We start from the raw sequence: 26,411 nt of genomic DNA, 5'->3' as shown, positions 1-26,411 counted from the left end.
TGAAATAAAGAGTGCTTTAATTTTTTCAGGTAGATCTATCTAACTGAAGAAATACTACAGAAACGAATGGATCCAATATATTCATGTACATCAGATTTCACAACTGTTCAGGTAAAACATAACTCAGGGTATCTGCAGGTTTCACCAAGTCAAATTTAAGACTTTTTAAGACTTTTTTAAGACCATTATGAATTAAATTTAAGACCTATATAACGCAATAAAAAAAACGTTCAATAGGAAATGCAGAATCACAAAATGACTTGCAAAGCAAATTAATTTATTCAAATTGAACAAAGTATTTGTAAACTTGCACTTCCTCATAGCTCAATCCCACCAGGATTAATATACAAACACACTACCGGTCAAAAGTTTGAGAACGGTAAGACTTTTTAATGTTTTTACAGAAGTCTCTTCTGCTCACCAATGCTGCATTTATGTTATTAAAAATACAAAAAATCTGTAATATTGTGACAGTTCTGTTGTGACTGTTCTCTATGTGAATATATAGTAAAGTGTCATTTATTCATGTGATCAAAGCTGAATTCATCATCATTACTCCAGTCTTTAGTGTCACATGCCCCTTCACAAATCATTCTCATATGAGGATTTGATGATCAACAAACATTTATGATTATTATCAGTGTTGAAAACAGTTGTGTAAAACATTTTTTTTTAGGATTCTTTGATGAATAGAAAGTTCTAAAGAACAGCATTTATCTGAAATAGAAAGTTAAAAAAAAAGGTTTTTGAAGGATTATGTGACTCTAAAGGCTGTAGTAATGATGCTGAAAATTCAGCTTTGAATCACAGAAATAAATTGCATATTCAAATATAAAAAAAGTTATTTTAAATTGTAAAAAAACAATAACAACAATCACAATAAGTGTTTTTGCTGTATTTTGGATCAAATAAATGCAGCCTTGGTGAGCAGAAAAGACTTCTTTAAATACCATTCTCAAACTTTTGACCGGTAGAGTGTGAGTGTGTTTTTTAGTGCTATCGGGAATATCATACTTTTATTTGGTCATTATGCGAGATGGCAGGTAAGAAAGATTCGCCTTCGCTTTCACGATCGCGTGAACTGGAAGAACTGGAGAACTGAAGCTGAAGAATAAAATCCGTGTGATGTGTGTCTGTGGTACAATCCAAAAGAGCCTTGCGTCAATAACATGAAAGCTGATTGGCTGCAATATAAGATGCATGCTGGTCTCATTTGTAGTTGTAAAACAGCGAACTATAGTTGGACTAGCAAAAGAACGAACTACAACACACACACACACACACACACACACACACACACACACACACACACACACACACACACACACACACACACACACACACACACACACACACACACACACACACACACACACACACACACACACACACACACACACACACACACACACACACACACACACACACACACACACACACACACACACACACACACACACACACACACACACACACACACGGAGCATTTCAATGACAAGAGGTAGCGTTACATGGACGTAGGAAAATTAAGACCCGTTTAAAATTATTTAAGACCTAGAACTCAATACTTCAGTGAATTTAAGACTTTTTAAGGCCTAAAATTTTGATTTTGAAATTTAAAGACATTTAAGACTTTTTAAGATCCCGCGGGTACCCTGATAACTGACTGAGCTGTTAATGTGAATATTTGCAAAGACAAACATTGTGAACTGACTATGTGTGTATGTTACAGACTAAGTGCAATAAAATGTGACCCCCCATACTATGGAAGTCAATGGTTTGCATAATATTGTGCTTGAATGGTTTAAATTCGATTGAAAGTTTAAATGAGCAAGGCTTAAAAATGCATGAAAAGGATAAACTTGATGACGCAACATTGCAGTCACTTGAGCTTATCCGCAATACAGACAATAATCCAAAATGTCTACTGGTTTATCCTGTCTATGTATATCGCCCACTCATAGGTGGAAAACAACATTTGGCCACATTGACATTATATAGACAAAAAGGCATTAAGGCACTAAGGCATTTTTCTAAATATGTTCTTTTGTGTTCCAAAGAAGAAAAAAAGTCCTACAGGCTTGGAACGATGTGAGGGAGAAAATTATGACAATTTGCCAATGGTCAGAACAAACAGATAGCCCCGCCACAAATTGACACCATTGGTTGACTCACTGTTACCGTGTTGGGCTGATCGGGATTCTCAAACAAAGCCATGTTTTGAAAGCACTAGAGGCACGCAGTCTATGATTTCTCTGCATATAAAGCTGGGATAGGAGGAAAAACTGCATGGCCTACAGATTTTCAGAATTTCAAATAAGCAAAGTTCACCTACAGCTTCAGAAATCTCTATATCACCCATGACACACCACACGCTTCAGTGACAAACCTTCAATCCCGGCATTCTCGTTTAACACAAAGAGAGGTGCAACAGCACTGAGTCTCACCTCCGCACCCCTGCTTTTGTCACTAATCAGGAAAGTGTTCCCTCCTGAGTAAAAAAAAAAAAAAAGAACAGCTCGGACACAAAGAGCCCAATCAATTAAATGGTAAATCAAACATCAGAGGAAGAGAAGCGCCACAGCCCTGGGGCAGAAGTGTGTGCAACTGGGAGTGTGAACATGCTCAGTTACACAGACACACACAAAGGGCACATCAAAAAAGGTCCTGACAGCCTCATATCCAGGGTAAAAACAAAAGAAAGAGAGTATAAATGTGGGGAGGACCTTAGTCTTAGGCCCAAACCCAATTCTATTTTATACCCCTTCGCCTTCCCCATACACCTACCCGTTCCCCTTGCCCCTTGAAACAGAGTGGCAAGGGGCAAAATGGGACACCACTACTATACCATTACACGTCATCACACATCATCATACCCTGTTTCTTTTATTAGTGTCCTGTGACATTTAACCAGTATGAACAGCAATGAAGTGCGTAGGCTATATCTAACAGAAATCAGGCGCGAGCACGTTTAACAAATTACTCATTCCCAACAGAGTTTTGCGATGTATTTGGACGTAATACAACGGCGCTCGTTTTCAGTTCAAAAACGAATGAGCCTTACAGTTTCCTAAGACGATACAGAATGATACAGAACATACAAGATGATAAGTGAAGCTGCTTTTCCATCGGACCAAACTGTTCTCTTTGTTTATTAACCGTTCCATTCCGTGCTGATCCGAGCCGGCCGGTACGGATATGGTTTCGTTTTCTACTGTGGTGCTGCGATAATGTTCTTTTTTTTCATCATCACTCAAATAGTGCGTTTAGCAAGCAACGGAGAAACTGTCAGCTAGGTGACACACAAGTGATCGATCCCGAGTGGCAACATACACACCTTCTAGCAGCACGGAAACTCCTTATACCCCTTCGTTCGAAGTGTGGTTGTGAAAAATCTTTGTTTGAAGAGTTATCTGGCCCTTCCCCTTACCCCCACCACTCCAGCCAAAAGAGAATCAAGACACCCCTACCCCTTCAAGTGAACGTGCAAAAAAAAAGGGGTAGGGGAAAGGAAAGGGCTAAGGGAAAGGGAAGGGCTAAGGGGTAGAAATGGGACTGGGCCTTAGTGTCCGCTGCCTGTATACTCACTATCTGATAAATACTGCTTTAAACCGAAAGCACGTTCTTAAACTGGCAAGCTCTAATCTGACTGGCTGACCTGGCAAGAACTGCAACAGAAAAGTTTTTTTTTATCAGTTTGCTTAAATAAAAAAAAAGTCATGTTTACAAGGTACCGGGCCGATACAGCAACGCTTTTGAGGATGAAATTCTCATTGAATTTGCCAAAGGTTGCCTGGTTAGTGGAATCAAATAATTTAAAGATATTAACAGATCTTTGGGGGTATTTGGACAAACACACTCCTAAATGAACCGAACTGTGGTTGGTTGTTTTAGTCCAGCTATACATGACATGTTAAAGCATGCTAAAGCTCACAGGAATAAATTACATTTTAAAATATTGTAGGATTACCCATGAACAAGTATCGATTCAACGCAAACATCTCATTCCAGAGATCCGGATGTTGCATGTTTCTTTATTTTAGGTACAAGAAGGAATCACCAGAAGTTTTCTTAAAACGTGTATCGACGCATTATGTGTGTTTCATATAACCTATGAAGTTTTCTGTATGCTAGACATTTATCACCTCTAAATCATTATTATCTTTCGCTTCATATATGGGAAATATATGCTATTTGGTGTCGGTTGATGGATAAATGATTTCCAGTATTTTGATGCAGAGTAGATTTATGTAGGATACACTATATTCACACTATGAAAGTTAGTTGTTTAAAGTGTTTGCCAGAATGCGAAAGAGTTTGCTAGCATGTTATCACATGGACACTATGCTATATGATATGCGAGAACAGGAGAAGTGGAGGACCCGCCCACGACAATACCTAATTGGCTGGAACACCTATGAGAACGGACCCGAGGGACACGCTTAAAACTAAGGATCTTTAAGAAGCTTTGCTTCTTGCCGTGGGTTTTGCAGTGACCCTTTGCTATTGCTTAATTCGTGCTGGCCTTGCCATCTTACTGCCTGCACGTTTCACTGCACTTAGAGCTACCAAGAGCTCTTTCCGAACTCATCAACTCCGTTTGAACCTCGCTGAAGGAACTCCCTAGAGTAAGTGCATCCAGCCGCACACCGAGACGCAGAGAGAGATAGCCAGGCCAGCGCTACCCAGGAACCGACAGACGAGGCTCCTCCCGGCGAAGCAAACCACCCACTCAACAACCAAAGCGTTGTCCCTTTAATGCAACAGCAACCTACCGGCAGCCAATCAGCGCCGCAGCACCTCGATCCCGAGAAGAGCCCGCGCTCCCAGGAGCATCCAAACGCAATTCTTCATTCTGGCTGAACTGGTGAAAATCTTGTCGAGCAGACAAACTAAGGTTGAATTGCTAGTATATTGATTCTCTCAGGTTGCTGTAAAGAAATCTAATCGGTAAAGAAATCTAGTCTAATGCTAGACATTTGGGACTATCACAATATCACATTTTCCTGCAAACTGTATGAATGAGTGCGTGTGGGTGTTTCGCTAGATTTTAGTGAGTTTAGAGATTGTGTGTCTTACTTAGAGTAGTTCAATAAAGTCTTGTATTCATTTTTCATCTATACAAGTGTCTTGTGCTTTGTGTTTATAAGTTATTGCCTTAAACTGTTTGATTTTGGTTACCTCACTCGCAGTGAACACAAATGTAATGATATTACCATTGGCCATGGAGTAATACCTGATCAGAATTATTAAAATACTCTGATATCAACGTATTGGTTAGGGCTGCACGATATGAGGAAAAGCTGCGATGTGCGATAACATTGTTTAATATTGCGATGACGATATGACTTGCGATAAATATTCAAATGTGAATGTTAGCTATACTGTTCCCATGTCTTAGTGCTTTAATAGGTCGTGTTCAGTGTTGGGCAGTAACGGAATACACGTACTGGCATTACGTATTCAGAATACATATTATGAGTAACTGTATTCCGTTACAGTTACAATTTAAATAGTTGATATTTAGAATACAGTTACATTGTTGAAATCAATGGATGACATTAACCATACTTCTCTGAGTTTATTTGCTCTCTAAATAAATTAAGGCAACTCAATGCATTTCTCAGAACGCCCCAATATGAAAACGAAAAAATGCATGGTTTGCGTGATCAGTCACAATGTAGTCGGAGAGGAGCAGCGGGAGCTGGAGGTAGAGATGGAGCCAGAACTGAACAGAGCCAGGGCAAGAAATCGTTTCTATCTTGGAAATTCAAACAGCATTTCATATTAAAGAAAGAGAAGGGAGAACGAAATATAACACAGCAGTGCAACCGTGCAGTGCCGCGGTGGTTGGGGTGGCGGCTATACACGCACGCACGCCTATATATTTTTTTTATATATAGCCTATATTATATATATAAATTCGTTATATATTCGTTAAATATATTATTCGTTTATATATATTTTTTTCAAAATGTAGGCTATTTAATTGAGATTGACATTTATATATAGGCTACCTCAATTAAATAGCCTACATTTTAAAAAAACAAAAAAAACTAAACAATGTATATATACATACAAGTATATGTATATATATAATGTATATATATAATGTATATATAAGGCTCAAACATGCGTGTTTATTTTAGTAGGCCTACTTCCGTCAGTGAAACAACAAACTACAGTATGTAAAACATTTAAATAAATATCTGTAAATAATCGAAATATAAATAGTATAAGTTAAATAGTAGTTAAAGAAAAAATTTGTTTATATTTCCCCACAGACGTGTGTCATGCCTCTTTGCGCTGAAAGGGAAGACACGAGCAGGAAAGAAGCATCGTTTTCTAATATCTTCATGTTTTCTCTTGATGTTCCAAAACTGATAGGCTACTTGTAGTAAAATGTGAAGAACGAAATTATCTTCCGCAGGGTCAAGAACTGAGGCTTTGTTTGATTATGCGCTGTGAGAGAAAGCGAAACTAAAAATCTCCGGCGTGTATGAAATACGCTATACACATAAACTTGACCAAGTCTAATAGCAAGCACAAACTGTGTTAAATAAAGTAAAGTTTGAAGTAAAATGTATCGGTCCTACTCCGTTTTCTACTTTACCACAGTAAATGATGCGAATATAGCCTAGGCTACTCCTAAATTAATCAAACAAGGAAGACACGTTTAATCCCCTGTGAGAGACGTAAATGAGGATTTGGGGAAACAAATAAGAGATTCCATGTCCAGTAGAATAAAATGGAGTAAGCCTAAACCTATTGTTAAATTCGAGGAAAATCGTGTGACCAGATCGCAAAACGCAAGCAATCTTAAATTTGTCTCACCACACAAAGCTTCCTCTCTCGTTCGGCATGAATCCTTATGTTTCCATGGCTGCGATGTAACATTTAATTGCAAACCTATTATTTATTTTGTAAATGAAGCTTTGTGCTTCACTCGTGTCATTAATATTCACGTAAAACAGCATTCACAAACAAAAAAAAAGTGTTTTGGCCGACCACCGCCGGTGCTATATTATATTTTATAATATATGTTTAGTAAGCAGGATTTGATGGCTGCATTTATAAAACGCAATTCAATGTGGAAGGAATCCAAGTGTTCAGAATACGTTACTCAGATTGGCGCATGTAATAAACTGTTTTCCCTTATTCATCGTGTCAAGGCTGTCGGTTGCGATGTGTTCATCGCGCGGGTTCATATCGCGATGACGATGAAAATTCGATGTATCGTTCAGCCCTAGTATACACGGGTTTCCTGTTTACAAACATTACAGGGTGCGTGCGCATCCTGGAGGCAGAAAGACAGATCGCTGAGCTGGTCCGCTACTGCAACAACCTTAAGTATTGAAGCTTTCCTTATTGTTTGTATATAACTGCTGACTCAATAAAACGTGATTTTAGTTGGATCTGTTTGTCTGTCTTTAATTCTGCAGTGTTGCTGTGATACATGTATGAATGATCATGTTAGGCTAGTAATGTACTAGCCGCATCTACTGGACAGCGCAAATTTGTTTTTATTTACGTGCCACATTTCATGACTGCACATATATACACAAAATACTAAACTGTAAATAAAATATTTGACAATGGATTACGTGGGAAGCCTTAGTACCTCCGACCGTGCCGATTATATATATAAAAAAACTTACTCTCAGCAATGGTGAGATCTTGCCAGATCCTTACGCTATACATGACGATCTGTGGATTGTGGATTACAAAAAATGGCCAGCAATTGAATCGCCTGATATATACAATTATCTAATTCAGACACCAAGTGTGTATACTAGAGAAAGTATTAGAGCGTACAAATCCCTCGATGCATACAACTACGTGCGGTCATGTGCAGCTTGTTAAATACTTTGATGCTGCACCGGATTTTTGCGTGTTGAGGTCAGGTGTGCTCCCTAGTCAAAGGCAAGGGATTAAAGCCAAGCCTTATGCCTGGGTGTATGTCCACAAGGCCCTTGGGTACATCCTCACGGCTAACTGCAAATGCATGGCAGGGTACGTCTACCTATCAAAATGTACCTGCAATAACAAAAATAATTTTTTGGCAAACGCATGCTTCCCCCTAGGTATGTTAAACATCAGGCACCCAGCACTGGCTCTGTTGGTACAATTAACCACGCAGCAACTCCTTGGCATTTTGACTTACAGACACGCCGCTGCCAACCTACAACACGAGAGGTTTCTTCTTTCTGCCTCTCGGGTGCGTGCGCAAGCAGTGATGACGTCGCCGAGAAATCCATGTATTGGTGGACGAATAGTTGATAAAGTGTTAAATATTAATTCTGAATTATTTATATGTAATTCGGTCCTTTTTCACTGCAATTCAATCCCCGTTGAGTTATTTGATCTGAAAACAATCTTACAATATATTAAGATTATGATTAGACAGTTACATTAATTGCAATATTATTTCAAAATATCACTGTTTTTACTGTATTTTTGATCAAATAAATGCAGCCTTGGTGAACATAAGAAACTTCTTTCAAAACATGTATAAAAAAAATTACCAACCCCAAACTTTTGAACGATAGTGTCATTTATTAGGGAGTTAAATTATATATAATTTATATTTAAAAAAATAGATATTTTAATAACAAATACTAAATATTAGTTCATATTAATGTAATATTTAAATACAAGAGAACCCAAAGGTATTTTAAATACAAAAAAACCAACAACAACAACTGTAAAGTAAATGTCTTAATATTATGCATTTGGTATTCTGAACTAACAAGAAACAACACTCACAGAATTTATAAATCTAGGGTAAAGCAACTTTCTGCATATACTTATAAATTTTGCACATTTCAAGCTGTATAAATTATGTAGTTACAATATGCATTATGGACATGAATTAAAGGAAAAATAGAGTATATATTTAAAAAAAAAAAAAACATTAACCTAGATTTATAAATGCTGTAAAAATACAGAAAACTTCTGTTTTCTATATCTCACCATGGACACCAGGCTGAAAACCCTCACACCAAGGACACAACCTGTACTGGAAAAGGCAGCAATGCTGAAAATAAAACCAATTGGAATCTTAAAATAAAGACAAGAAACGCATAATAAGGGAGGTGGGAACTGGCCTGGTTTCAATTTCAGCCGTTGTGAGATCTGCAGTGGCTTCTGGGTATTGTAATTCTTAAACAGTGACAGTTTCGAGGTTGACTCAAATGGCATGCACAGACCTAAACGAAAACACTAAATCAAAAGTGAAGGTCAACAAGGGTGGTCATATTGTCACATCTGATGTTCTTCTCTTTCAAAAAGAACAGAAAGATACGGCATCCTGTAAGCGCCTCCATTCTTGTGTGTTCCATTTAATAATGAAAGGTCAATAATAAGAAACAGGATTAAAGTAAAAGCCATAGCAATAAAGCAGTCAATCTAAGACTGATGGCACAAGGGTCGCTGGAGAGTTGGCAGTCCACCATGAACAATTTACGGTGCATTCGTCAAAGAAAGACGGCAGAATGACCAGCTGGCACAAAGATTTTCTGCAGGCTGGAACATTTCCTAATTAATCCGAATACACTCAAGGTGAAAAATATGGCTTTAATGATTACATGCCGCCTGTTTATTTAGCACCCAGAATAAATCTCTGCAACATACTGAGTGAAAACCTGAGACGCATCTAAATCGTCCTGTCCAGCAGCCAGGAGAATGCTAAAAATATGCCAAATGCATAGCAAATATATAGTTTTCCAGATAAACAAATATTCAAACACATGCAAACATACACAGCTATACTGATATTGCTGTCAGAGCCTTAAGCCTTAAGAGCTCCGTGTTAAAATGTCAGCAACCTCTCCTAGCTTCTCTTTGACATCATCTGCACATGCCCTCAATGAAACATACAAGAATGGGAGAGAGACAAGTGAGTAAAAATTCATTCCATAGCCGTATGACTTACTTTCTTCAGTTGAGAGGTGTTTAGCAGAATGCCTGAGCTGCTCTTTCCCATACAATAGCCCCTTTTGCACTGGGTGGTGTTGTGACTTTTATTTTGTGTTTTTAAATATTTTAAAAATTGGCAGGAAAGAAAAACGTTTCTATAGAATTGAAAGTAGACCAATTTTCTTCAGTGGAGAGATATTTAACAGAATGCCTGAGCTGCTCTGTCCCATACAATTGACCTATCGGTAAGCCCCTCCCCTCGAACGCAGATGAGCCAATAGCAGTTGAGTATCAGTTGCGCTGGGACCGGAACTCGGACATCTTTAGGTGTCAGCGCCATAGAGATGCATTGGAAAATCCGAAGCTCTCATCGGTTTGATGGTGTTTATGCTACAAAAATGCTAAAACGTCGTGCCTGAGGTACTGTAACACTGATTCCAGGTATCCTGAGAGGATTTTCTGTTTGTCATACTCTTGTAAAGTTACGATTAAAGTCCCTGCTAGCATACAAACCGAAATAACTAACTGTTCTCACGGTCATGTAACACTGTAGGTCAAAAAACACGAAGGTCTACATTTCAGTGCCTCTCCTTATTAAACCGGTTATATGTAAATTCATTTAATTTTAGATATGTTTTAGGTCTACATTATTAATAGGAGGACTCCTATTTTGATGAGTATTATAGTCTCCGGGTAACGAAAGGAAGAGCTTGCACGCAGTTTATCGGAGTTGTTTTGCAGATACAAAGTTTACCAGTTATTAACTGCACCCTCGAAAAGGCATACAGTCTGTGTATATGTTTGTTTACTGTTAGTTGTATTAGTGTTTTTGTGTAATTTGCTGTTTATGTTAATGGTAATGCAACAGAGAGAGATAGTTTGTGAATGAGACGTTAATGCGCACTTCTTATGCTTTGTTTGTTCAGCTCTTACAATTATTTTTTGGAGTGAATAACGAAGCAATAAACTTGATAAACCATCAGTTAAGTTTGGCCATCATTCAGACGGGATATACGCTACAATCTGTGTCCAAAAACATCTTGGGATAAGATTTTCACACTGACAGCTGTACATTGTAAGATATAGCAACTCAGTTTGTTTGTCCGAGTTAGCAACAGTAACTAAGGGGGGCGGGGCTTACTGATAGGTCAATTAAAGTAGATGGGGACGAAATATGACAAAAGTACCACAAAAGAATCATAAAAGTAGTCCATGCGACTCTTGTCTTCTAGTCTTTGTATAAAGAACAGATGGAAATTTAAGTTGTTACTCATTAAAAATCATCCATGGTCAACTATGTTAAAACATTTCAATCTAACCCTTTTCTACTAATAAAGAACATTTTGTGCAATGGAAATGTTCCATTAATCTAAAAGGTTCTTTATGGAACCACTGATGCCAATAAAGAACCTTTATTTTTAGGAGTGTGTAACTTATTTGAGTCGAACAGGTTTAAAAAGACATGAGGGGGTGTAAATGATAACAGGCTTTTCATTTATAGGTGAACTATCCCTTTAAAAAAAAGTTTCTCTCTTTCGAATGACATTTGGGATTTGCGACAAATGGTCCACTGGTGAAAACAAGGTCTTTGTTGAGGTAAAAATGTGTTGAGCTAATCCGTAGCCAATTTACTCCATTTAGGTCAGAATAAAAGTTATAGTGGGTTCTTAAATCTTTGCCATGGATTTATGTATAAACTAATTGGAGCAAGCACAAGCACAGTTGCAGAGAGCCTCAAAAATGTTTCAGATCGCCTCATTTCCTCTGGGTCTATCGATTCCATTTCCCTTTTTGATTCTGTCTTGTGACTATGAGCAGGGGAAAAAGGATGACTCCAGTAAAATATCTGCCCTCTATTTCATCATAGTAGGTTTTTAATTCCGCCAGTGTTTTTATTAGTCGTCAGCCTATACATTTGTGACTTCTCCGTGTCAGCACCGTTTTCAGCCGAATCAAATTCTGTTGCATTATTTTCCTGTTTAACACTGTGAAGCTGCTTTGAAACAATCTGCATTGTAAAAAGCGCTATATAAATAAAGTTGACTTGACTTCTCAAAAGTGTCACATAAAAGTTTTTTGGGGGGATTTAAGGATGCAATCAGGTAGAGGTTGTAGCAAATAAATGTAATAACTGCACAAAGTAATAAGTATTAGATTATTATTGTAATAACATTTTCATAATGTAATAATTGTATTAGCATACTAATTGTATTTATTAATTTAATAATTTTCTCAAAATGTAATAAAATTGAGCTCAAATGCAATAACAATTTGTACATCATCTACTACTACTACTACTACTACTACCTACTACTACTAATAATATGGTATACTTACTGTTAAATGACAAACAGCATTAAATAACAACACTGTTAAAATGTAAAAAAAACAAACAAAACTATCACTATACTAATGTGTGTGTGTGTGTGTGTATGTGTATATGTGTATGTGTACAGGTATATGTGGTTTATGAGGACACAAATGTGTATAATGACATGGGTATTACAACGTAAACAAGGTTTATGAGGACACTTCCTGTGTCCTTGAAAACCAAATGGCTTAAAACAACATATGAAAAAATGCAGAAGTTTTGTGTGAAGGGTAGGTTTAGGGGGATAGAAGATACAGTTTGTACATTTAAAAAAAAAAATCAGTCCCCGTGAACCGCATATTCAAGAATGTGTGCGCATGTGTGTAAGTGTGTCAGCGTGTGAGTTGAAAAATACACTACGACACACCCCTCCTAAAACTGTTGGGTTTTGTGATGTAAAAAAGATAAATTACTTTTACACCTTTAAACTGCTACTAGTAGTAGTAGTAGTAGTAGTAGTAGTAGTAGTAGTAGTAGTAACAGTAATCTGGTGGATTGTAGGCTGGTTAATACTGGATTTAGATTTTTTTTAATGTGCTTTATAGGAATCATAAAAAAAAAATAAAAAAAAATAATATATATATAATAATAAAAAAATATAAAATAATTGCATGAATATTTAAATCTGTTGCATTTCGCAGGTAGTTTAAGACTATTTAGATATTTAAAAATGGACTGTAAGGGAATACTAATCATTTTAAAAGCTATTACAATAATGAAAATATTTTTGGTGACTTTATAATGCAATACTCATATTGTAAAATTTGTTATTACACTGTTTTAACCATTAAAACAAACGTGAACCAAATGTTTAATGTCACGATTGTTACATTAGTTTATATCCATCTGGCTGCTTTTATGCATTCGTTATGCAGCAAGTTGCATATTTAAGGATAGAGAGACAAAAATCTGTCAGTGTGCGTACAGTGTGCACGTACACTTCCGATGATGCTGACCCTCGCGTACACATAAATAGTGAAGTATACTTTGGCCTTTAGAAATTCACACACAGCAATGTTAACTAATATTCTGAAATTGATTGTCAAGGTAATAACACAAAGTATCATGTTTCAAATGTACATTAAATTTAAAAACATTTTAAAAAACAAAACAAAAAAATTTAGATTTAAAAGCTAGATTTATGATTTAACTATGGAAACGCATCATCACAGTCTGTGAAAAAGGTCCAAGTCCATTGGCGAACCACGAAGCCACGGGTCCAACAGCAATCAGAGCTATTTAAACTAGATTTCCAATTAATCCTGGCCTTATGGCAACCGATGAAGAGAGCCCTGATGAAGGTTAGTCGGTTCTAGTCAGAATAGTGGTCTTTTTAACTGTAATCTGTCTGAGCCCATCAATCAATGCTAAGCTAACGTATGGCTGTGAGTGTTAAGTGGGGGATTATACTGCAGAGAAAACTATTTGTTTAAAGGAAAAGAGCACAGAGGCGTGAGGTTGCACACGGACACTACATAGAGTGACTACAGAATAAGCTCTGATACCCCTCTCATAGTGACAGACAGATCCATAAGCACAAATCCAATATGGCTCTGTCTTGTGCTCGATCGGCTGCTTTGTTTTGCCAGTAAACATGCCAATGTCTGACACTGGAACAGTGGTCAGAAGACACTTACTCCAAACCATATGTTGGCAGGCCTGCCTTCCTGAAGCTGTACTGCTATTGGCAGAACATCCTATGGCAATGAAGCATAGAAAAGGACTGCACTGATTTAACCGTTTTTCTAAAGTGCTAATTTGGAGTATTTTGTTCTTGTCTGAGGGGAAAACACAAATGGACTGTTGTTTGGACTGCACCATGCAGAAACTGGCAATAGGATTACAAAAATAATGGCAGAACATCCAATGTACGGTTAATTTGGGGCTCACACTTGTTGGTGTCGTGGTCATAAACGACCAAATATCGTGTATGCAATATTTTTTTTAATTAATATTTAATATTTTGAGAGCATTTCATGCTACTACACAATATTTTACATTTTGTTTTGTTTGTTCACATACAAGTGGGACAAAAGTTACCACGTTTCGTATTAATTTCCATTCATTTAGAGTCAAATATTTAAATCATTTTTTGGGCCAAAAATGGCTGAACAGTAGAAAATGTTAAAATAATAAATTGGCATGAAGTGAATAAAATATACAAAAAAATAAATAATATTAAAAACTCTATTTAGAGTTTTATTTCCAAATGGATTATTTAAATGTACGTGACATGCTCACTTTGTTTCGCTTTTCAAACCCTCGGGCTACACACTTACAGAAACGCAGGACAACCCCTGCTTTTCTTGTTGCACAGAAGGTGCATTTCTGTAATACTGCAAATAGCAGCTGAGCAATGCAGACACAGACAAAGATGCTCTTTCTTTGTCTAGTGTTCTCTTCTGAGGCCTGCCATGTTCTTTCTACGATGCTTCCTGAAGACGCAAGCTGACTCACAGGTTCTGCCTTTAGTCTCATTTTAGATCTTGAACACAGAGTTGCAAAAGTTAATATCATAATTCTTTCATGAAGGCAGTGCTTGAAGGCAGCCTCCTGACTCAACATGGGTCTCAAACTCTAGTTGCCTGCTACAAAAATATGTTTAGTGGACTAACGACATTTGAGATTGTATTCCTTGAGAACTGCCTTTTTTCCTTGCATATAAGCCACAACACTGAATTCACTATATAGCACGTTGTAAACAAGCAAACAAGCGAGAGATTGCGGACACAGCAACTGTCAGAGCACAAACAGAACCAAACTTTTTTGACAGTTTCAAGCATGTAGGCTTGCTTATATTTATATACAGTATACAACTCCTTGCCAGAACTACAGCACAACATTGAAAAATGTTACTTCTTGGCTGAATGGGGAGGACAAAATATTGACAGATCCCCGTTTTTAAATAATACATAAACCACTATTTTATATCATTTCTAATCATGCTTGTCTAGACAACATTTCATGTCTTAATTCTGTGGTTAAAGTATAGCATTTTGGATCGGGACTAACCTATAATGGGGGAAAATAAAACAACAACACCAACAACACCAACAACAACAACAACAAATGTTCCTGAATATTGAATTTCCCATTTTCAAAAAGTGGTCTGTCATTTTCTTTCAGCTGTACAGAAGCACAGATGTACAGAAGAAACATGATCTATCACTTCACTCAAGCAGATGCTAACAACGCAGCAGACTATTTGACAAAACCGATGCCATCAGGAGGAAAACTGTTTCAACACAGCGTGTCTGAAGCCTTGAACAAAATAACACAATGATCAAACATGAATATTGACTTTCATCACAACATTATGGTGGTCGCAGCAAAAAAAACAGACAAAACAAAACAAAAAACTACGAACTAAATGCATGTTTAAATATCCTGATCGAATTCCCTCTCACTTTCCCATCCTAATTCAATTTCTTTGGCTGCTTTGTTCTCATATTTGCTGCTCTTAATGATTGGAATCAATTGCAAAAAAACACTGAAGCCGGACGATTGTATCCCTGTATCAGCTTTTATCGATTCAGATTCACATATTTTACAAAAGATGTTCTTTGTCCATTATTTAAGCTCAGCTAACTTATTTATTTTGAATTAATCGATTTTAGTTTCCATTATGTATCATACTTGCTTGCTTTCTGACGAAGTTTAAATTATTAAATAAACTATATAAAAACAGTATTTGTACTAGTGTTTGTGTGGAAGAACAAGAGTCTCAGAAAGTGACCCCCCTGATTAGTTAAAAGGTAAAAAATAAGTTAATAATCATTTATTATTAATAATTATGATACATTTTTTTTATAATAATAATAACAAATGTTATTAATTATTATTATTAAATTTTTTATTATTTTTTTTATTATTATTATTTTTAATTTAATTAAATACATTTTATTATTTATTTATTATTTATCTAGCTTACTCGTTTTTAATCAATTACTTTCCATTATATATGATACTTGCTTATACTCTGATTTAATTTATATATTTTTTCAGTTCAAAATCCATTCTCGTATATTAGTAAAGAGGGAAAAAGGCAACAAAAAAAAAGGTAAACAACTGGATAAATTATAATAATAAAAAAATATTTAAAGAGAATGAGCTGAATCATTTAAAAAGAAGAAGAACTAAAACCATTGCGGAAATATGGAAGAAGTTACTGATGGAAGCAGAGAGAGACTCTGCTAGGCTTCGCTGTGGTGTGCCACCTGGATGCACAGATGACTGTCCACATTTCCTGCTTCAAACTTGGCGTTTTCTGAGAGAGACCTGCCAAACAGCATTTAGTGCGATGAAAGGTTGTAGCTAAACATCAAACAATTAGCAGGGTCTTATTTCCACTTTAAAGCGCTCCTGTCAGTCACACTAAAACTAACCTTCTAAGCCCTGCGACAGCAGTGCAGATCAAGGCTATTTTAATTTTCTCTGTTTTCTGTGATCTTGTGGTACGACCATGTTCTCCAGCAAACAAGAGATGAACTGCTACAAATACAACCTCAGCCAGAAGCACTCTACACTATCTCCAGAAGAAACAGAAAACTCTCATTAAACAAACAGGGCTGCAGTCACTATGATGAAATAAGATGGCTGTTGGTTGAACACAGCGACAATTTATGACCACAGCGACAATTTATGACCACCCTAGCCTCTGTAGAGTTCTCTGTAAATGTAGCTATTTGCAGTTATTAAACAAATCTATAGACATTGTAGCATGTCCTTGGTGTGGTAAAAGCTAGGGAAGATGACCTGATGCATGCTGAATTGGCTAGATTTGATTTTTGTTGCCATAGCAATCAGTAAAGCGCCAAAGGCTGTATATCAGGATGGTGAGAGCTGCAAACACAGAGGGAGCTCTGTGCATTCTGAATGAGTCTCACAATTGTGCTGTTTTCTCATCTAAGAGCCCTGCGGAAAGATGCAGAAAGGAATAAGGGTTGTACAAAACTTGTTTATATTTTGCATAGCATACCTATGCATTTTCAAAATCGACTAGTCAGTGGAATGCCTGAACAACTAGTCAACGGATCAGTAGAACACAACTAGACATCAATGTGTCGTCACGAGCCGCAGGGTTTAATTTGGATTTGTCTGTGCATGTTTTTTTTACTCTAATAGATTTTGTTACCATTCACATGCATTATATGACTGACAGACTGCAACGGTTGGAGTTAAAACTCTTAATTTGTGTTCTACTGAATAAACAAAATCCACCCTCTTGGATGCCTAGGGGGTAAGCAGATAAACTTACCCCCAGGGTAAAAAAAATTAAATTTTTAGTGAACTATCCCTTTAAGGAAGCCTTATAATTACACTGGATCCAGTTCATGTTCACGATGTGACGTTTCAAAGGGAATGTTTATGTCCTTGTGTACAAAAACAGCTGGATTGAGTACATCACAATGAAACAGAATGCAGTTAAAAGCATTAAAGTAAAAAATACTATTAAAAAAAAATATATATATATATATTATATATAAATTTGGAGAATGTAAAAATTTTTATTGATTTTTTTTAGATTTTTTTCATTTGTAAAATATAAAATAAATTTTTAAAGTTTGAACTTAATAAAATTGTTATTCATTAATACATTTAATTAAATAAATAGTTGTCGGAGCCTGCATTTTATTGTATTGACAGTCTAATTGAATATTAAAAATATCATACTAAAGGAATTTGATTTTTTTTTAAAACAAGCTTTTTAAATTTTCAACCCAGTGTCCCCAAATTTTCAGTTTCGACCTAGACTCTTCACGTCAGTGCATCACTACTTCTAAAATAAATTTGCTCCATCAGATATCACAGCTGGTATAAACCTTAAATCGACTGAAATCATTACCACTACTGAGTCGCCGGAAAAAGATAATGGTGAGGCAATGCCGAGGATGACACAGCAGTCATGAGCGATGACCAATCGCACCGATTTGCATTGAAGATGCAGCAAAAATCCTTGGAGGCATAAAGTCGGTTCAACAGAGTCCAGTCAGCAGATAAAGGCAGAACACATCCATATTTACAGGCAGGCAAATAAGCATGCATAAACATAAATCAGGCCTTTAGGACAATAACAATACAATAATAAACACAGCAAGGATCTTGGACTTCAAGCATTTAGACAGGAACAACATTACACCCTGTCCGAACCAAGAATGATGCAAATATCCCAACAACAAGAAATTTGTCTATTCACAACAAATGCTAAACTACTGCACATGACATGACACAACCACAGCCAATCAGAAGATATTTGATGTTTAAAACAGTAGTAAGGAGCAGGAGTTTGGACCAGTGAGATTTCACAGTGGGCGGGGTTACCAGAATTTTTTTTTTTTTTTTAAATAAGCATAATCAACACAGGATTTGTTCACACTATTTTTAAAAGCTGATTTTCTGGACTTAAATGTTCAAACAGCAACCTAACCCCTTTTTTTTTTACAAAATACAACCTTTTTAATGTGTTGTTTTCTTGTTTGGAATGCAAAAAAAATAAATAGTTTCACAGATTTATGACAAAGATATATGCGAAAGCTAGATTTAGATGCGAGAGAAAGTTTAGCACATGTAAATTTATTGTGTCGTGCCAGAGTAGTCATACTGTCTGTTTCTTTCCCGAGGGTGAATGACAGAATTGCTGTAAGCAATTCGAAGGTGCTTCTAAAACATGGCCTTGGGTAAAGTAAAGTAATAAGTTAGAAACTAAATAAGGCATCCAGCACAAGTAATTGGGTGTCCAAGAATAAGAAGGGACATTCATAATGAATTAGATGGTTGGGAACGTACAAGCAGTGTTGCGTATATGTGAGCGAGAGACTCAGGTAAAAGCCTAGAGGAAGCAGTCCTGCATCCACCAGCTGCTTCTTCTGATTTCACGCTTCATTGGCCTTATTAATGTGGAGCTGAACCGCACGCCTGTGGAGACAATCACCGAGATTAGTCTTTACCACAATCCCACTCTCTCACTTTTCCAAATGGCGTCTTATACTTCTGTCTCGTTCTCTCTCTCCGTGGACAACGGTACAAACTTACTGGAGGAGAAACTGTGTTTGCAGCCTGCGGAGAAGATCAGGGGAAATATGAGCTGCACACAGGCAGCGTTGGCCATTACAGTGAGAGTTGAAGGAAGATCATTGTTACAAACTCAAAAACACCCGCTGAGAAACCACTCTAAGCAGACACCGTACACAATATTCAGCCATAGAGAAACAGCCAAAGTGTAAAATCCCAACTAAATGTGTCCTTAAAGGAATAGATCACCCAAGCATTTAAATGTTGTCATTATGCCTATACAAACCCATATGGCTTTCTTCTGTGGAGCATAAAAAGAGATATTTTGAAAATGTTCATGCTGCTCAAACTACAAATAGAAACTAGGTAGCTATCAAGATCCAAAAAAGCATCATAACGTAAGTATTAGGGCTGCACGATTAATTTGAAATTGAAGAGCATTTGCGGTTTGGCTTATGTGCGATTATGAAAGCGCAAAGGCTGAAATTTTTGCATTGATACATTGATGAAAAGTGTTAATTTCTTTCCAGAAAAAGGAAAGAAAATCTTACTGACCCTAAAATTTTGAACAACAGCTTGCATAGTTGGTGAAGTAAAAGAGGGCATTTTGATCATTTTAGTCAAAGCTTTGATGGCAACTGACATTCAGGAATCATCAGGGCTGACACAAGATAAACACATAGAAACTCACAAGTACAAACAGACATTTTTCCTGGGAGACACCAGCTTTGTCTGCACAACTAATTAAGGAACTCTTCCTTCCTCAAGTCCATGAAAATACAACTGGGAGAGAATTAACAACATGTATACGTTCTAATTTCATTTCATTTGGTCTGTCAGCACGCAAAGTCCCATATGACCCCCAGAGAATGCTGAAAAACCGTTTGTCAGGAATCATTTTGCAGTAATGAGCATTTCCTCAAGGCTCTTGACAGATCAATAAACTATGTTGCTTTTCTTTACAGGAGGACTTGACTAAACAAACCGTGAGGAAACCAAAGCAGCATTATCGAGCAGGAGTCCTGACGTGATGCTGACTGATGAAATAAAAACACTAAAATCTTCAACCGTGATGACACGGTGCATGATTCCGAAGCGCAGAGAAAAATCATAGGAAATTTTTGTCAGGGCAAGCATGTCAAGCAATGCAATGAAAGCGAAAACGAAGAGTGGGCGGCTCTTTTCAAGCGTAAGCACTATTGGTAGCAAGAAAGTTGTTCTTCATGGTTAAATTGCACTTGTTTTAAAGTCAAAGGTCAATGCCAACATGGTGGATGTAGTATGTACTACAAATTAGGGATGCACAGGACTAAATGATACTGTTGCTGCTAAAAACTAGTCGTTCACATTTTGGTTTATATTTTTTACAAAAGGCAAAGAATTGTTGGCAAGGCAATACATACAACTGGCATATAACAATTAAGCTCGCTTATTCGCTTGTTAAACTACCAATTATGAGGGACAATTTATACAATTTTAAAGGGAAAACATGAATGCAACTCAACAACAACAGATCCTATGTCAATAGGACATATTCTATCTAAATAGAATACCCTTAAAGGGTTAGTTCAACCAAAAATAAAAACTCTGTCATTAATTAATTCATTCCAAACCAGTAGACTTTCATTCATCTTCGATGACAAATGACACAAATGAAGATCTTTTTAATGAAATCTGAGAGCTTTCGGTCCCTCCATTGACAGTCTACGCAACAACCACTTTTAAGCTTCAAAAAGTTCATAAAGTGATTGTTAAACTTATATATATGAACAGATTTAATTTAGGCTTCTATTCACATATATACATTCATGCACACATCAGTTATGGTAAACTGAAGCTCAAGCATGCTTGCCAATGAGGTTCAATCTTGTGTGTTAAGCAGCTCGCAAAAGTATAAATTCAATCTATTCATCATATGAAGCAATCAACTCTCTTTAGAAAATTGACTAAACTGCTCAATTCATATGGATTAGTTTTACAATCTCTTTATGAACCTTTTGAAAAGTCAAAGAGTTGTGTAGACTGTCAATGGAGGGACAGCAATCTTCATTTGTTTTTCAAAGATGAATAAATGTCTTATGGGTTTGGAACGACATGACGGTGAGAAATTCTGGGGTGAACTATCCCTTTAAGTAATGTTGTTGGTACACATTCACAAAGTTTTTCTTGCAATTTTGCTGCCTGCCATGTGTACAGATACTTTTTTTTTTACATGAGAAGCACATTCAAACATGGAAGCTCAATCGCCGGTCGTGGAAACAAATAACAATACCTTGACTTGCTGACTTATTTTGGCTAACTTTTATTTGAGGAATTCTGGTTATGTTAATGAATTTGTACTTATTGGTCTGTACTGCCTGTTGATTCAGTTGATTTTAATAAATATGCCTATACTGGCTAACGGTGATTAAGTGAACGCTTAAGTGTAATGTATAATGATCATAATGCCAGGCAAGAACAGGAGCATGTATACAACCTATTTTCTAGCGGCATTCAGTATGGGATTTGACTGTTTATATCATAGATTGCGTAGTCTATTTCAAAACGGGGTATGTTAGACTAGTCTGTTACAAATAAAGCAATAAGCCCCAAGAAGCCATGGTTTACAGTTAATTTATAACAGCTAAGGGGCGTTGTTAGGCGCGAAAGCTGTTATAAATTCACTGTAAACCACGGCTTCACAGGGATTATTGCTTTTATAAAATGGTTACCACACAATACAAACATTAAAGCCAAAAAATATGTATCAATGCAACTTTCATGAAGTAAAATCGCTAAAAGCCTTCCTTCCGCTGGAATAGTCCCTGGCCATGCACAGCAACAAAAGTTACATTACTACGGCAATCGATGGTGGCAAAGACTGTCTTTAGGAGTGAGTCACTCAGTAGTGAAGACTTTTATATTGAAAGGACTGAAACGTGTGGTGAACAGGGAGCAAGACGCAAATGACAAATGCTTTGACTAGTGCTGTCAGTGTCAGGGCACGGGAAAACTCCATAACTGTTAAAAGAGCTAGATATCGCAGCAGACATTCAAACTGATTTTTTATTATGAACATGGGACTGACCCGAAGGAAAATGCTGTATCTAAATGCAGGTTATACACTCGTTCACTCGATCTCCCTCTCTCACAATCTAATACAGTAAGCTTCACTGAATAATATCAATGAGAACAAACATGTTTACGTTGCTAAGGGTGTTGTGCAGTAATACACAGAACCGTTGGGTGAAGCTGTCATAGCCATGTTTTATCGTGAATAAAACACAGCTACTGACCAATCAGAATCAAGGACTGAAACTAACAGTTTTATAATTTCTGTTTAAATGTTACGTCCAGCACATATTGCATAAAAAGGAAAACATCAAAATGAACTGCTTATTCGCATCAGAAAATATTATTTAGCATCACTGAATTAACCTAAATATATTCATTTATACCAATAAAACATTTTTTATAAAGGTAAAATGGCTCTTTATGATAACAATTTTAGGTTACCACAATTTTCAGTGTAGCACAGGAATTCAGAGGCAGTCTAGATATATGTGGCAATGGATGGTCAATGCTGGGAAACACACACACACACAAACCTCAGATGCAGCAGCGGTATCCTCAGTACGCTTTGCCTCAGCCTCCGGCCCTCGCAGAGTCTGCAGGAAGAGGGCGGCTTTCCTCTTGCGCTCAGCCTGAAGCTGCCTCTCTTTTGACTCTTTGGAGGCTTGGGCCAGTTTCTCTCTCGCTGCTGCTGCTAACCGGTCCTCCAGCTTCAGTTTGGCTGGAAGAGAAAAGGGAAGAGAGGTCAGACACACGCACACACATTGGTCTAAATACACACCATATGCTCTAAAAACTAAAAGCATGGGCAAGTGAGTTTAAATGCAGAGGTACAGTGAGTTTTTGCTATTAAGCAAATTCAAAATATTTCTAGATGAGGTCAGTCGTGACTTACCTGGTTTTGTAAGCCAACGTGCCTCATAAAAACTGCATAGAGCTTAAAAAGCTACAAGATAACGATGCGTCACATTTTAATGTTTTGCAACTACCACAATCTAAATATCCCGACTGACATTCACTCTCTGCTTGGGTGTTACAGGCTGCCTGGCTACGGATTGTATAATAGTCGACAGTGTCTCAATTTAGCTAGTTCGAGTAGGCAGTGTACTCATGTATAATTTTTCAGGTTTTGTTCATGGGAAAAGCGAAAACAAAAGAAAAAGGAGGAAAAACAAGTCATTATATTATACAAGAAGAGGGCCCTGTCAGCATTCACACTAAAAATAGGCCTCCTGCCACGAACAATCACATACAACTCCAGAACAAACACAACTGGAGAGAGAACAGAGGCTTCTCCTTCATTACGTCATCACCGAGGAAATAATATTATGTGTTACAGTGAGGGAAATCAACAGAGTTGGGTACAAAACGTGTGAGATGTCCCTCAAGTGTTTCGGCAATCACAAGTTATATGCACTGCCCTGAAACAGAAACAATCTTGCAGCCTTGATGTCCTGATACGATTGAACCTAATCTTCTATTAGTGTACGTCACTGTGCCCTCACCTTAAAGGGATAGTTCACTCAAAAATGAAAATTACCCCATGATTTACTCACCCTCAAGCCATCCTAGGTTTATATGACATTCTTCTTTTAGACGAATACAATCAGAGTTATATTAAAGAATGCCCTGGCTCTTCCAAGCTTTATAATGGCAGTGAATTTGAAGCCCAAAAAAGTGCATCCACCCATTATAAAAGTAATCCACACGGCTCTGAGGGGTTAATAAAGGCCTTCTGAAGCGAATCGATGGGTTTTTGTGAGAAACAAATACATATTTAACATGTTATAAAGTAACATATCTAGCTTCCGGTGGTCCATCTTCCGTATTCAACTTACGAAAAAAACGTAACTGGCGCGACGATGACATCAGACTTAAGCCCCGTTCACACCGGCAGCGACACGCAGCGACAAAATCCCATTCATTTCAATGGAGCGCTGGCGACTTCCGGCGACACGAGCGACAGTGACCGTTGGCGACAGAATGTGGGCGTGTCAAGCGACGCGAGACACGCGACAAAAGTTCAGAAATTTCAACTTTATGCAAATGAGAAGCGATTTTCGCCAGCAACAACCTATAGGAGTGAAGTCAGTAGAGTGCACATGATCCGTCTGCTGTACAGCTACTGTGGTGTCGTGTCAAGATGGAGGAGAAGTTGATTTTAGCTGTTAGCAATTTCCCTGTTCTTTACGATATGTCTCTGTGTACATAGAGAGACACATTTAAAAAAAAAAATTGCATGGAAGGACGAGGGTGATCTGCTAATGACGTTTATAGGCAACCCGTAGTGGGAACGCCCGCTAGCGACATGAATCTCTGGCACTGGCGACATGCAGCGACATCATCACTGGCGGTGTGAACGGGGCTTTACTGCGCATGACTTTCCAGAGCCCACTGGATTTTGTCCTCTGCAAATAAACTTAATAAAGCCTGAACCTCTTCGTCAGACCATCGGTTGCATTTTTTAAACTCCATTGATGATTTGAATAGCAAACGACTCTTACTGCACACACCGCAACAGACTTTTAGGTTGAAATAAAATGCTGGGTGAGCTCAACCAATCAGCATGTTCAGCGCCCAAGTCCAACCCCCGAAAGTTCCTGAACTTTGAAAAAGTACTACTCCACAAGCAGGGCCCTTTTGAGGGGGAAATCTTTACCCGGAACTTCATTTAGACCCCAGTTCCTGCGTTCGAAACACACAGAGTGTCACCCCTAGTTGCTGTGGAAAGTTCCTTTGCTCTAGAGACAAAATTCAATGAAATGACAAGCAACCACTCAAACCATTTCAGACGTGTTATGGAAAGAAAATTAAAGTTTTGAACATATTACTTTTACAATATTACAATAGAAGTCTTTGATTCAGTGAGAATCAGATCAGACCAATTTATGATTTAATCATTTAAATCGATTTTGGGAGCTGAACCACCAGATTCATTGAAATTATTTTGAAAAAAACCCCTAAAAAAACCCCTAAAAAAAACAACAAAATAATTACTAAAACTAAAATTAATAAAGAAAAAAGGAGCTTAAAAAAAAAGTGTTCCACTGAGGAACGAAATTCATACAGGCCGAGCAAAGGTTTTTTCCTTTAGAGGTGATCTATTCCACAAGGTATCACCTACATTGCCTCCCAGAATTTACAGAATTAAAAATGATGGCACATTTGTTATAAAGTTGGGATTTGGTTATAAGAATTGCTCTGAAATGCATTGAAGCTGTGTAATGTAGCTAATTTGTTTTTATATTACTGGATCATTGCTGTCTTTTCCGAGCACATCCCTAGATAAAGGACTGCAATAACTTTACACATGTGACCAGCTTTTTAAATGCAACCCACAGCACTTAACACCTGTAATTTGCTTGTGGCATTTCTCAAAGCAATGACTCTAGTCATTTTCTGCTTTTTCCTGCAAATGCTTTTTCACCTTCTCTCACATAATTTCTCATCTACACTTCAGAAGTCAATGTGCAATTGAAGCTGCAAATAACATCGACAAAATCCAATAAGGCTCCCTTTTAAAATTACCAGTACAATTTGTAACATAAACAGGTAAGCTCCGAGAAAAGCACAAGGGGTGTAAATACTTTGCGTCTCAGCTTTCACAACTCACAACCGCAAGAGACAGCAGAGAGTCGAACCAATAAAACTCTCACTCATGATCACACAAGCTCACTCCATTCAGTAAATAAACTAAAGGTAATAGACGGACACATGAAAACAGACCGAGTGCTTGCTGAATTGTGTATCTGTGATTCTTTAACAGATCATCAATACAGATTATGTTCCTCCGGATGGGTCGATAGTCATGCAATCTTAGCTTGTTTGCCACTGAGTGAGGCCTTCTTTGCTGCAGTGCCATTTATTTCACTTCCCGTGCAGTAAACGTCCTCTGGGCATCTGGTCTTATTACTGTAATTACCCCTGCATTCCAGGAGAAATTACTGCTCAGCGTTTGGCCGGAGTGTCTGCCGTGTGTAGTCCGGTGTCATTGATAAGGTTTAAATAAATTCACTTTTAATGAGGAACGAGAAAACCAATGCAAAGCCTACATTTTATA

General features: G+C 37.3%; 1 protein-coding gene across 2 annotated transcripts in view; it reads right to left on the bottom strand.

The window, feature by feature from the left end:
- sfswap (splicing factor SWAP) overlaps nucleotides 1–26,411 on the bottom strand; it is a 118,932-nt gene that overhangs the window by 28,589 nt on the left and 63,932 nt on the right. For both annotated transcript variants that reach the window (XM_079835320.1, XM_079835321.1), the window contains exon 13: nucleotides 22,888–23,072. In XM_079835320.1, the coding sequence (XP_079691446.1) occupies nucleotides 22,888–23,072 (185 nt within the window). The remainder of the gene's footprint in view (nucleotides 1–22,887; nucleotides 23,073–26,411) is intronic.

This window comes from Gobio gobio (genome assembly GCF_949357685.1).
Source record: "Gobio gobio genome assembly, chromosome: 14".
NCBI lineage: Eukaryota > Metazoa > Chordata > Actinopteri > Cypriniformes > Gobionidae > Gobio > Gobio gobio.
This window is presented reverse-complemented; position numbering and strand designations above follow the sequence as displayed.